Raw genomic sequence first — 13,734 nt, 5'->3', positions numbered from 1 at the left:
AGTTTAGGCACCCAAAGCACGCGCAGCCCACAATAGATCAGAGCTCTATGCGAATTTCGATGGTGCGTCCAATCGCCATCACAGCTCTCAGCGTGAAAATGAATGAGGGAGACAGCCTAAAAGCGTGCGGCGCGGTCTGCACAAAACACGCAAGTCCACTCGTCTTGGAAACGCCCGTCTTTGAAAGAAGAGCTGCGATCGATCGCAGACTAAACCGGTCTCAGAGGGCAGCTGCAAACATGCCGAAGGGATGGATTGAACGTGCAACCATCATTACAGGCTATCGAATGCCGGCGAGTACAATGAGGGCAGGATGCGCGCGTTGAGATCGCTATCCCGCGTACAGCCAGTACTCGACGCTATTTATAGGGTCGCGTAATTATTTACAAGTGCGCTGACAAGGACGCTGTCGCGCGTTTCAATCAACGGTTCACTTCCGGATTCGTTGCAGGCACGCGGGTGCAAACACTGACATCACACTGATGTCCCACGCAGTTTATATCGCGATCGAGTTTTTTTTTTTTTACAGTAACTGGCTTGTTTGTGCGTGTGAAAGGATGAGATGTCAATCGCGGTCATGAAATTCGATCCCTATCAGGCTCGATTGCGATCGAAAGTAGCCATGTAACCGCCGCACAGATAGTCCGGGAATCGTTACGCCCGGTGTCCGCGATAGTGACCCTTTTTTTGATGGTTTCACATGGCCTAAAGATCGGTCAGGAGCTGAACCGAGCGGTTCGGTCATGCGCTGCCGGTGATCCGAGCCGAGCAACACGACCGAGGCGTCGTTTAGAAAGCATGCCGTAGTAATAACGCACTTTTGACGAGACAGGCCGACATATTATAGGGTGTACCTCGAACGGGGCAGACGAATCAGAGGCATCAGCCAGCGTGACATGGGGTCAACTCGCTACAAGCAGCTAGAAGGAGGCCCATCGGCTTAGAAGTCCCTGAGGCAGGGCCACGCCCCGAGCAAAGCTTCGCCACTCGTCCGGACAACGCACCGGCGGGGTCGCATACGCCTCGTCAGGAGCACGACTATCGCTACATCGCGGAAGGAATCGAACACGACGAAACCCTTCAGCTACCGATTCCCAAGAACGACTGACGGGCGCCCGTGGAACTAGGCCTAAAGATACAGCCTCGTTTCCTTGCACCGGTCGGCAGCCCGGGTCTCACTCATGCGGTTACAAAGTGTACTTCGGCGAACGAGGAAATGAAAATGGAATCGGACCTAGCTTGAACCTAGGAGTGCCCGGTCCCGGAGACCTTGCGGGCGCTCTCCACGACGGTCCACAGCACACACACTCAAACACACACACACACACAGGCCGACGACAAGTTCCGAACGGTCGGCGTCCCCCTTGACACACACAGAATCGTTGCCAGCGAAACGCGGGCAACACGCACATACATACACCTTCTTTCGCGCGCTGCCGTGGGAACGGGCAAACGCACGCACAACAACACGGGCCAGACCGGTGACGTATACAACCAAGAACCAGTGACATCACGCAAAACAATGGGCGGTGCCATTACGCATGCGCTCTTTGCTTCGTTAGCGCAGTGAACAAAATTGTCAGTAGGTGAACCATACGTAGTAAAGAAGTGGCAATTTTAACGAAACCAACCTCTGCTAAGCGTTGCAGTCGCAACGCGCAATAATTTTGCAACATTGTGAGCACTTCCAGCCGGCACACTCTGTCCAAATTACAGAAATAAAGTGTACTTTCGTGCGAGTTTGCAGTATGTAATTTATGAAAATGTACACTGAAGCGCAACGATTGGTAATAACGATTGGCATTTAGAAGCTTAAAGAGAAAAAACTATCAAACCAGTGAGACCATCAAGTCCTTTCAAAAGCTTAAGTATTATAATTTGTAAATTGTACATGTGAATTTATAAGCCCTGTTCACTCAGTGTGTTTGACACTACATTATAAAAATTTAGTTTAAAATGTGGATACTTCCCAGTGCAATTTAGAACTTTGCTATCTGTAAAACAGCGCTATAAACTTTTCGATTACTTCATTTTGTAAATGAACCATTACCTCTAAAAAAATTGTATAAAATTTCTCTAAAGAAAGCAAGTTTTTTATATATAGAGAGAGTGTCTTGATGAGCGCGGGGATGAGCAAACGTACTTGAAGACCTGCTAGCAGCGCGCTCTTGCGGTCTTTCTACATCAATGTTTGCAGTGGTGACTTGGGTTTATTCACTAAGTTGTAACCACTCTACAGTCCTCCAGACGCCGTCTGCTCGCTAATGCCATAGAGAAAGAAGAAGACAAGAGCGGACACTCCGCAAAACCTGGCCTCAGGAAGTGCGTCACGACTACGTAACGAACTAGTGCTCCCACCAAACGTCACAGGGCGCAAGCGCAAAAAAAAAAACACAGTTATAATCAATGCAACAGAATTGTTTTCACAAATTAATAATTATACGCTCAAATTTGGTATGTTTTTTATACATAAAAACGATTTATTCAACACACCTTACGCGATTATTTTTCTTCAGCCGTACTGTCATAAACACCATCTACCCAGCGACAAGCCCATGCATGACTGACAGCGAGAAGCTTTCGTCGCTTTCGTCAACGTCTGCTGCGTCGGCGTTTTCAAGCGTGAGATAACAGGTGAGGCACGTTTTCAAGCGAAGCTTGTTGAATGACATGTTGTTGGTCTTGTTGGGTCATTTTTTCAGAAAACGGTTACGCCTGCGCGAAAAAGACACCATGCAACAAACATAGAAAGATGCACACACACACGTTGCGCTTCGTGTGTGCGAGTTTGTTTCTTACGTGGCGTCTCATTCACGCAGTTGTAACCATTTTCTGAAGCTTGTAAGGACTGGGAGGTTCGCTAAAAAGAAAGTTTGTGGCTCTATGCGGTGGTTAGACGGGAACATTGTGCAACGTATGCAGTATAGCAAAGGCGGCACGGCGTCAAGCCGAGGCGACGCGTGCTGCGTTTGCCACGGACGCGAGCGTCTGTGCGCTGAGCATAGCTGGGCAGCTAGGTCGTAGGCTCGGTGCAAAATATTGAGAAGCGTTTGCTGGGCCTCGCATGCTTCACGACGCATTTGCCGAAGGCTCGGAACACGAATAATTCTTGGTGTGCCGGAGGCAAATCTGGACTAGCCAAGTGGCCATCATCTTCGTTTCTTCGCTAGCCTTGTGCCACTAGTGCAAGCTGCCCACAAATTTTTTTGACGTTTCCAATATAATTTTACCGCACAAATTTCCACTACGATTTTTCTTCCCAATGTACTGCTGATACTGCGTACGCACGTAGGTGTTCTAAAGTTTCCAGGCCGCGATACCATTGCATTACAAGGGATAGCGGCCTGGAAACTTCTGAAGATCTTTGTTCGTGGTCTTGACGTATATCTTTGTAAGTCAGAGTTTTATGGGTCAGAGATGTATCACTGGTTTTGTATTGTGCATCGATTAGCTAATCAATCAAAGGAGTTTGCTGGTACACTTATGACGTGCACATATCTTTTTTGTAATTTGACAGCGAAGCATCCACTTACTAACATTTTCAGACCGCGCTGACGCCATGCCGTCCGGCGGTCCAAGCTACGGCAGCTACTGCTGTGTATCGTGGTGCTTCAACAATGGCAGAACCCACAAGAAGCCTGGGACGAGTTTCTTCCGCGTACCACGGGACGGCAGGTGTGTTAAAGCTTTTGTATGGTTTGCATGTCTGTAGGCTTACTGTTCGTACTTGCTAAGTGAGGGTAACAATAAAAAATCACTATTCAAGCACTTCCCCTTTCAGCTGATAGTTCATTGCCAATGCAGGATGAAAGCATGGATGCAGTATGCTGGACGCGATGATCTCCTGAGTAAGCCGGCCAGCCTATTGTACGCAACGTACAGGGTTTGTAGCGACCATTTTACTGCTCAAAGTTTCATGGACCCTGGGCACACAAGGCTTACAAGAATGGCTGTTCCCAGTGTGCAACCAGCTGCACCATGTAAGTGATTGACTGAAACTCAAATATGTGCAATAGCAGCCACTTGTATTGAATCAGTGGCGACAGTTAACCGTGAAGATCTTTGTAGCCGATGGAGAAACCTCACTACAGAAGTAACACTTGGAAAGTCTTAAATTCTGTGAATTGTGGGCTATTACCTTCCTAACAGCAGCTTTACATTTCTGTCATTTTTTGATGCTCTGGACCTGCGCAACTTGTTTTGAAAGACTTTAAAGGGCTATTTCACGTTATCTTCAAGCCTGAGTGCACATGTACGTATACCTTTCATCAGTGAAAGCTGCCACTGTTGATAATTCCAAAAATCACAAATTACTTGTTTCCTAGTTGGTGCCGTCTCTTTTCTTCCACGTTCGACCAATTTATGCGTTTGAAAGAGCTGTTTAAGTTTCCCCATGCTACAAGCTTTGTAACTTGTACCAACTGCACATATATGCAGGTTCTCTGAGCGTCGCTTCAAGTAGTGACTGTGACATGGCTGCAGAAGCTGCACTGCAAGGTGCGGATGAGCTTCAGTTTGTGTTATTTTAAGCCTCTTACTGACACATTGTCGTAATTTCATCTCTTCAGGACCTGCGGTAGAGGCTTCAAAAAGCGGCTCCCACACATTGAGGTGCCCCGATGAACAAGGTGCGTTCAGTGTCGCGATTTCTTTTTTTTTTTACCCAAATGGACTGTTGACCAAACCTCTGCAGGTGGCAGCTCCCTTGTAGCTGGTGAAAAAATTTCTGATGATTTCGTCTTGCCGGAGAAAACCTTAACCAGTCGTTCAGCTGTCACAAAAGGAACTTGTGTGGCCGGTAAGTTGTATGTTCACTTCAACACCAGAGTGGATTGATATAGAGACTTCCGCAGGCCGCTCGCAAGATTGTTCCGACAGCACTGTCCGAGGCACTGAACAAGCTTCACAAGACCCTCCAGAAGACGTCTCCGCCAACAGCTCCACGCCTGAGTGCCTTAGAGAAAATGGTGACTATGCTTTTATTGCAGCAGTTTTTAGTGTGCTATTTTATGTTTAGGACATTCTGAGGAAACTATCCTCAAAAGGACACTACGTGTGCACTTACAAAATGTAAGGGTGGGCTCTCAGTGATTTTAATTTTTTTGTGCATTGTCAACATTGTGAATGGTTTGTTTTTAGGTAGTGGAATCGAAAACTTTGTACCACAGAAAGTTGTGCACCTTGGGTCTGAAAGAGCGAGGAAAGTGCTCGTATGGGAATAGTTGTTCTTCGCTTTTACATCAATTTTTTTGTTTATTGCAGTGCGTTCCTGTGTGCCAGCGACAATGTCTCCATCAATGAAGTACAAGCAAACCATTAAACATCTGCAAGCCAAAGTAGCAGCACAGCGGAAAACTATCAAAAGACTGCAGAGACAGCCTCACCAAGCACAGTCATCGACTTCGAAGGCCCTGGAAGTTATCCGACCACACGTCACCGAGGAGGTTTTTAAACTTCTTTCTGCACATGTTCACTTGAGGCCCAAACGCAAGGGCAAGCGGTTTCCCGTGTGGTTCAAGAAATTCGCTCTTCACTTAAACTTCCGAGGTCCGCGAGCATACCGATTTTTGGCTCCGTATTTTTCTTTGCCCTCCCGGCGTTCATTAAGGAGGTGGCTAGCTAATGTAAAGATGACTCCAGGCATAATTCCAGGAATCCTTTCTTCCATTGCAACAAATACTCAAGCTTGGAATGAACGGGACCGAGTGTGCGCTTTAGTTTTCGACGAAATAGCACTCAAAAAGAATTTGTACTATGATGCTTCAAGAGACATTGTCCAGGGTTTTACAGATGATGGCACTCATCGCACTTCAACCATCGCTGATCGAGCACTGGTTTTTCTTCTTGTTGGTGTTTCGAGAAAGTGGGTTCAACCGGTTGCTTTTACTATAGGGCACACATCAACACCATCATCTGTTATGCATAACTTGCTGGTGTCACTCATTTTGGAGCTTAGGAGCAATAATATTGCAGTGAAAGCAGTCATTTGTGACCAGGGCAGTTCAAATGTAAGTCTCGCTAACCAACTAAGAGTGACTGTAGCAAAGCCTTTTTTTGAAGTTAATGGTGAGCGGGTATATTACATTTTTGATGTTCCGCATTTAATTAAAACAACGCGCAATAATGTCCAAGCACACAAGTTATACATTGGGGATGACATCGTTAACTGGTCGCACATTGTAAGCCTTTACCAATCCTCACATGAGTTGCGGTTGCGATTGGCTCCAAAGTTGACTGAACGGCACGTTCATAAGAAACCTTTTTCTAATATGAAGGTCAGCAGAGCAACTCAGGTCCTCAGTGCATCAGTTTCGATTGCTATCACGGCAATGGTGTATGCGAAGGTGCTTCCTGCCTCGGCCATCACTACAGCTCAATTTTGTGATCGTATGGACAGGATTTTCGATGCCTTGAACAGCTCGAGTAAAAAAAGAACTTCGCAAAAGCTGCGGCATGCAATCATGAAAAATGATTCAGAGCTGATTGACTTCCTCCGAGGCCAGCTTCCCTGGATTGCATCATGGCAGTTTGTTGGCAGACGTCAACCACAAACCATCGTAGGTTGGCAAATTACAATTCAGGCAATTTGTCAACTATGGGACGACCTCTCCAAAAATTACAATTTTGAATACCTGTTAACACGCAGGCTTCAACAGGATCCTCTGGAGAACATATTTGGCCACATTAGGCAAAAACAGGGTTGCAACACCAACCCCAATGTAGCACAATTTATTTGTGGCCTGAAGCATATCTGCATAAGAAAACTCTTCAAGCTGTCAGAATACGGAAATGTCGAGGATGATGAATGTGACCTCCTCCAGGAGCAGCTCTCGCCATTCTCCCTCACCAGTGCGTCTCTTGTGGATAATGAGGAGTGTGCACAGCCACAGCCTGACGACTTTCCCGCTCTAGACGATCTCTCTGAACTTGCGACAAACATTCACTCCCATATTATCGATGACTCCGCTGCATATTATGTAGCTGGTTTTCTCATCAAACACTTCCTTCGGAATGCATGTGACGGTTGCAGTTGCCCACAGTTACTGAAAGACGACAGTGAGACGCTTAAGGGTACCCACCAGTATTTGACAATGCTCAAAGCATACCACGTCCCCAGCAAACTTTTTGGGAATCTCACTGTGCCATCAGAAGCAGCTTTTGCATACGTACAACAACTTGAATCTCACTTTCTTGCCATAATTGAGGCCACTGCACATCACCTGAAAGTGTGCGATGTTTTGTATCACCATCTGTCAAGTGTTGGCGATTTTCATTTCTGCTCTGCTGGGTGTCGCGCTAAGTTTCTGAAAATGTTTTGACGGGTTCGTTTATGTTGGCATGTGCGTTTTGTGAACCGAAACTTAGACAGGGTTAGGTTCCAGTCTTCAATCTCGGGCATGCAGCTTGACAAGTTCAAAGGTTAGCAATTAGCGGCGGGTTTACACTAAAGTATTCGAGTTGAGCCGAATCCTGCAATAGCTTTTTTATGTTATTACTTCGTTACAGCAGACTTCATTATGGTCTTATATGCTTATTTTCAGTTCAACTGGACTAACCACTCCTTCGTTGCATTCATTGTTTTGGTTACCCGCTATGAGGAGTACGAACACTGTGTATTCGCTCGAAGTGATTTGCATAACCTTAAAAAGAATGTTGGGTATCCTGTCTGTATTTTTTGTAGCAAATACGGGCGAACTGTACACTTTACTGTGGGTCGCTTGGTCACTGTGTATGCTTTATCTCTCCAGCTCAAGTAATATATCGATAACAAAACCGCTTGTTGAAATGTCTTCGAGCGGGTAAGGAACACAGTATGAAGTGGGCACGGTTCATGTTATCACGCTTTTCGTATTTTAGCTTCTCATCAACCTCCTCATCTTGCCCATCAAAATTTTCAAAAGAATACCCAAACTTGTAGCGTTTGATGGGGCTGCGGACGCTGCCATTTTATTTTTATATAGCTTGTGAGTGATAACGTACGATGTAGAGCCTTTGTGAAAAATAATGAGCCAAAGTGGTTTCCTTCTGCAATTTATTAGCCCTGTAATACCGCTCTCGTAGCACCAATTAAGGTCCACAATTCTGGATAAGTGATGACTACAATCTATTTTAGCTCGCAAGCGTCACAGCAACACCCAGACGCAAATCACTTGGGATCTTAAGTTTTTTGATGAAGGCGACGCATAACAAAAGCCACAAAACCTGCCAGTGTTGTAGCATAAAGTTTGTCTTTCACGTAGTGAGCAAGCTGCAAAGCCCTACCTTTCTGAGGACAAGCAGGCATCAAGTCTGCTTTTTTTCATTTTGGACTAGCTGTTCTTAAGCACAGCCAGCATACTGCACCTTTGCCTTTCTGCTATATTGTGTCGTGTGGTTTATGTGTGCTCTTTTTTTATATGCTTTATTTCGGTTAACCCCAGGCGTGATTCGCGACTTCATTGCTGTGTATATGTCACTTCTTCCTTCTTCATCAGCATTGTGCGCTGTGTTTTTTGCCATAGATCCTTACTTACCCACTGGCCCGGTGTGTCATACTTCACCAGCTTCTCGGCTTCTGCCAACTCTAACGATGTGTGCATTGTCTGTGTTCTCTCCGTATTTGTTACAATTTATTTGTAAGGCGAGATGCATTTGTTGTCTACCTTTGTCATATTGTGCTTTTTATATTCTCAGACTCTACCTTGCCTTTGAATAAAACATTACGGATACACTGTCTCATTGACTGATATATACATTGATCACTCGTTCCAAATGAAAAACACAAGCGCGATGAATAAAACCGTAGTGAATTATCATTACCTGCATCTCTTTTTATTATAACTTAATCGAAATAAAAATTACGTCACGACCGATTCGCACGAACCACTGAACAAAACAAAACAGGGAATCGCTAAATCAAAACGACCTACAAAAACTATCCATTTGGGCGATGAATAGTGGTCTGAAATCATGAACTTTCGACATAGCCAAACGTCGGTTATGCAAAGTAATTCGAAATTTGCGCCAGTGAAACCGAAACCGGAAGCGCACGCCACTTGCTCTCATCAACCACTAGGTGTGCTAGAGTCGATTGGGCCGCTGGGGTCTGCGGGAGTGTCCACTCTTCACCTTTTTTTATTTCTCTATGCTAATGCGCCCACAAAGCCGCTTTTAGCTCCTTTCTGTGATAGCGTGCCGCACGCATGACGGTGTGCGCGTTTAATTATTAGTGAATTAGGACGCCTCCCGTGAAGGTCGAGGCGTGGGCGCGACTCAAATATTGGCTGTCAGCCAGGTCACTTTAATAAAAGCAGCACAGTGGGGCAAGGCGAAGAGGTCACGCCCAGCGTGGCGTTTGCAACACAGCCTTCCCCAAAATTTACGGTGCGGTGCTAATTCACAATTTACACTTTCCTTTGCCACGTTGCCAACGTTGACTACTAATGAGTATACTCTAATAATTTCTTCACGGGGATGATGATATCACAACGAACACGGTTCTCCAAGGCCCAGTTTACGCAAAGAAATAAAGGTGGAGAAACATTCGAATACCCGCTATACATAAATATGATGTTTTTTATTAGTTTATAAATATTTCGAAGTGTCGGCCACACCCAAATGAATGGCACGTGAGTGGTGCGAAAGGAAGATAACTTTAATCCCTGCTGACATGGCATACATCGACGCGTAGTTGCAGCATCTTATGTCACCAAGGTATTGGCATTCTGCGACGATGTGTTGCGTACGCGATGAATATGCTTATCTATTTCTGATGCTGCCTTTGCCCCTTTGGTGTTAGAATCAGGGATGCAAGCCAGTTAACATCGTTTTCAATTAGTTACCATCGTTCAGCATTGAAATGTGGTCGGTTCGGCCGCAAATATCCTGCTCGTACGCATATTCAATAAATTAACAAATGAATTCGTACGGTTCACAACTGGATCGCTCAGGGGATAACAGTGGCATAGCTGGAATCAGAAAATATTCTAGAAGAAATCGGCGGCTTATAAGCTATACTGTGCACAGCGAGCAATTAAAATGCTGATAACGAGCATAAATGAGAAGTGCTCTTTTTACCACCACAACCACCACATTACTAGTAGTAGTAGTAGTAGTAGTAGTAGTAGTAGTAGTAGTAGTAGTAGTAGTAGTAGTAGTAGTAGTAGTAGTAGTAGTAGCAGCAGTAGCAGCAGCAGTGCGGTGGTGGTGGTAAAGAAAGCACTTCTCAGTATACTACTACTATTACTACTACTACTACTACTAATACTACTGTTGTTGCGTTAGTCCACCACGGTGTATCAGTGGCTTAGGTGCTCCGAAGGTCGCGGGTTCGATTCCGGCCTCGGCAGTCGCATTTCGGTGCAGGCAATATGCTAGAGGCCCATGTATACTGTGCGATTTAAGTGGATGTTAAAGAACACCAGATTGCCGAAATTTGCGGAGCCCTCCACTACGGTGTCTGTGTCTCATAATCACGTCGTGGTTTAGGGACATACTTTGTCGCGTTATTTATTTTTGTACAGTGTCCGAAGCAAAGGCGCCTTGGCATGCTGTATTCAATTATCAATGCACCGCATTTAGAGTAAGTATGTTTAGTTTTGGCGGGCGACATATCGTCGAGCAGATTCATTCATTCATTCATTCATTAACTGGTTAATTAATTCGAAGACTTTCTTTCGGGCATATGCCCTCGGCGACAACACGTACGTATACATTCACTGTACTCGTAACTGCAGGCTCTGGTTGCGTTATATATAGTGTCAACGAGACTATAACAATTTCGAATTTTCGATCATGTTATTCAAGGGTAAGTATAAAGGAGTGCGTATGGTGATGCGACCGGTTACTCGTATAACCGAAGGCGTGCGCAGTGTTATTCACCAAAGCGTGGCCAAGTTCCACCGCAGTGAACCCCTTTCCCTCCCAAGTGTACGAGAGAAAACAATTGAGCTTAGTACGTAACGGACGGATGTATGCAAAAATGAAAATCAAGAAAGCATGAGCTTGCACATTAACCAATGAAAGAAATAATTTGAAGAGTTAGAATATGGAACTAATTGGACCCCCTTCTCCCTCGAGATAATTAGGGAGTGGCACTCCACCTCACCCCTCATTGGCACACGCATCTAGGCAGCACGGATCTTGTGCCATTTGTGCAGTTTGGCGCGCTTGCACATAGAAAGGCAGTCCCCCCCCCCCCCCCGCCACATGCCCAGCCGCGTGCACAAGCTCATAGGATGAATGAATGTGAGCCTACAGTGACGCATAAGATGAAGCAAACATTGCTAACAATAGACCGTGGATCGTGTGTCCGTTATGCAGTTTCGCGATTTGATTGGTGATTAGCGATACAGGTTCAATTTCAGGAAAGAGCAGCGTACATGCCGCCAGCCATATGGCGGTTGGACCACCGCAACGCTTGTGCCCTGCATGGCGTTCTCAGCGAATCCATATATGGGTTTTCCCGTCCGCTGCATGCGGAAGGCGCCGTGTGCAGCCTACGCAATTCAACGATCCTTTGTTTTGGAGGCGGAAGTATGTCGGCCAGACAGAAACGTATCATCGACGGAGACAGCTCATTAGTGAAACGTTGGAGTGGCGGCGTAGTTGCGACAGGTAGATTGTGAAACAGTGTTGCGACGGGTTTGTAGGTGCGCGCCACTCATCATAGTTTGAGCGATCATTAGCTTCCGGGAAGGTACTTCAAGTTGCGCCCTATGTAACCGTGACAGTTTTCACGCCTTAACGAAACGTCCCAATAAGGTAAGTTGACACTCCTTGAAATGATTATTTTTATTTTATACTGAACTTTACAGTTTTTGACATTCTAAAAATGTACATGAAAATTGCTTCTGTATTAGGTACAGTTAGCCCCGCCGCGGTGGTCTAGTGGCTAAGGTACTCGGCTGCTGACCCGCAGGTCGCGGGTTCAAATCCCGGCTGCGGCGGCTGCATTTCCGATGGAGGCGGAAATGTTGTAGGCCCGTGTGCTCAGATTTGGGTGCACGTTAAAGAACCCCAGGTGGTCGAAATTTCTGGAGCCCTCCACTACGGCGTTTCTCATAATCATATAGTGGTTTTGGGACGTTGAACCCAACATATCAATCAATCAATCAATCAATCAATCAATCAATCAATCAATCAACATCGCCCGGTACACGGGCCTCTACCGTTTCGTCTCCGCCGAAATGCGATCGCCCTGGTCGGCATGGAACCCGGCGCGACGTTCGGTTGAGCAGCCGAGCGTTATCATAATGCAGTCTTACCTGAATGTTTTCCCGCCAGTGGTGCTCCGGTTTCAGATATGGTCGCTGGAAGGGCGTGCGCTGAACGTAAGCGGCGTCGTTCGCGCCGAGACTCGTATGGCTTGCGTGAGCTGTTTCCCACGCTTGCCTGCATGCGATTGTTCGGCGGCTAACTCTCCCACGCTTATCGACAGGAAGACGCACGCGTGGAAGGCTGAGCGCTGACTTATCGCATAGCACAAAGAAAGTGAGACCAATATAAAGAAAATAATATAAGAAAGCAAACAAGTTGCAGTCATTGGTGCTCCATTTCCCTTCACACTAGCAGTGTTCGCGTGTGGACGCTGAAATTTTCGAAACGAATGGTTTAGGCGCCTCGTCATATTTAGCGTGAAAAGGTATCGTCGGTGTCTACTCGCGTGATACAAAAAAAAAAATTATCATTGTTAGATGTCTTTCTATGAACTCCTTATGACGTAACATGTACCAACATTGTGTGACGTCATATGTTGCCCCTATATGATGACGTCGCACGATGCTAGTCTCACATGACATCGTCGCTTGGTCAAAGGTGTGCCAATCCTGGAGGCACTGCGAATCCACTTGGTGTGCAGAAATATGTTATGAGGTTGGCCGGGGGAGGGGTGGGCATATTACAATATCGGCTCACAAGAACAGGATGATTTCGGTAGCTTTCACCTTCAAGTTGCCACGGTCAAAATCGTGGCTCATGCAAAGAATTGTGGGCTACGGCGCCCGTCTGCGTCAACTTCCAATTCGAGATGCCGTGCCTGTGCATGCCGTTGCTTTCTGCGTGTTCCACCCAGCACTCGCGGTGCCCTTTTCTCCCAAAGTAATTCATAATATTTTGGAGAACTACGCGGCAAGCCTTCGCGATGACATAGTGCGAACCCTCCAGCTATGTGTCCGCTATGGCTCTGGGCATATGCGCATGCTTCAAAGCCACGGTGTAAAAATATACAGGTGCTGACACACTCCTCGCAACGCGTGAAAAAGCGACATCCCAGAACGTTCAGCTAAGTTCGGGCCGTTATCAGTTATCTAGCAGCTTCAGCGGTGCCTTCCTAGATGGCGCTACGACGAGCGGTTCAGCCGTCTCGGCGGAACGCTCGGCAGTGACGCGCGTGCTGCCGATATTTTTGTTGGCACGTGTGACCATTTTTGAAGCCAGAAGTCTTTTTTTTTTTGTTCGCGTGTGTTGAATTTTATTCCATCGATGAAGCTGACATCAAACTGCTGAGAGGTCCCTGCGATGGGTAGAAAGTGTTTTGTACTGAGCTGCCGTTCTGACTATCGGAGTTGTGCGGAGCACGTGCCTCTGAGTGCCATCTGAAAGTCATTATTGGCATAAATATGTGAGTTCTCATACATATCTAGCCAAGAATAACCGTGTTGCTTAAGTGTGCTGTTTATGAAATATTTGCGTGGTTCAAATATTTATATGTTTCGCGGAAAAACTCCATTGCTCTTGTGTGCCTGGTATGGAATA

General features: G+C 46.2%; 3 protein-coding genes across 5 annotated transcripts in view; 2 read left to right on the top strand and 1 right to left on the bottom strand.

Annotated features, from left to right (window-relative positions):
• Positions 1 to 13,588, bottom strand: part of Nrg (Neuroglian) — a 43,252-nt gene extending 29,664 nt beyond the window's left edge. Inside the window, exon 1 of one of the 2 annotated variants that reach the window (XM_075873062.1) lies at positions 12,246 to 13,588. In XM_075873062.1, the coding sequence (XP_075729177.1) occupies positions 12,246 to 12,378 (133 nt within the window). In that variant the 5' untranslated portion in view covers positions 12,379 to 13,588. Of the gene's footprint in view, positions 1 to 1,234; positions 1,436 to 12,245 lie in introns of those variants that run through there. The other variant, XM_075873061.1, reaches the window with a different exon arrangement.
• Positions 2,553 to 8,715, top strand: LOC142771512 (uncharacterized). Of its 2 annotated transcripts, XM_075873059.1 has the most exons (8): positions 2,553 to 2,634; positions 3,546 to 3,675; positions 3,805 to 3,980; positions 4,438 to 4,497; positions 4,569 to 4,628; positions 4,694 to 4,798; positions 4,854 to 4,967; positions 5,263 to 8,715. In XM_075873059.1, the coding sequence occupies exons 2-8, from the start codon at positions 3,560 to 3,562 to the stop codon at positions 7,317 to 7,319; spliced, it is 2,688 nt and encodes an 895-aa protein (XP_075729174.1). In that variant the 5' UTR covers positions 2,553 to 2,634; positions 3,546 to 3,559; the 3' UTR covers positions 7,320 to 8,715. The 2 variants fall into 2 exon arrangements, with proteins under 2 accessions (XP_075729174.1, XP_075729175.1); XM_075873060.1 differs by having other exon boundaries at positions 4,694 to 4,967; positions 5,263 to 5,296.
• Positions 11,588 to 13,734, top strand: part of LOC119164839 (alpha-(1,3)-fucosyltransferase C-like) — a 41,780-nt gene continuing 39,633 nt past the window's right edge. The window contains exon 1 of the mRNA XM_037417040.2: positions 11,588 to 11,742. The gene's annotated coding sequence lies outside the window, so the exon portion shown is untranslated. The remainder of the gene's footprint in view (positions 11,743 to 13,734) is intronic.

Source organism: Rhipicephalus microplus, chromosome 9 (genome assembly GCF_043290135.1).
Source record: "Rhipicephalus microplus isolate Deutch F79 chromosome 9, USDA_Rmic, whole genome shotgun sequence".
NCBI lineage: Eukaryota > Metazoa > Arthropoda > Arachnida > Ixodida > Ixodidae > Rhipicephalus > Rhipicephalus microplus.
The sequence above is the reverse complement of the archived record's forward strand: the minus strand, read 5'-3'. Positions and strand labels throughout refer to the sequence as shown.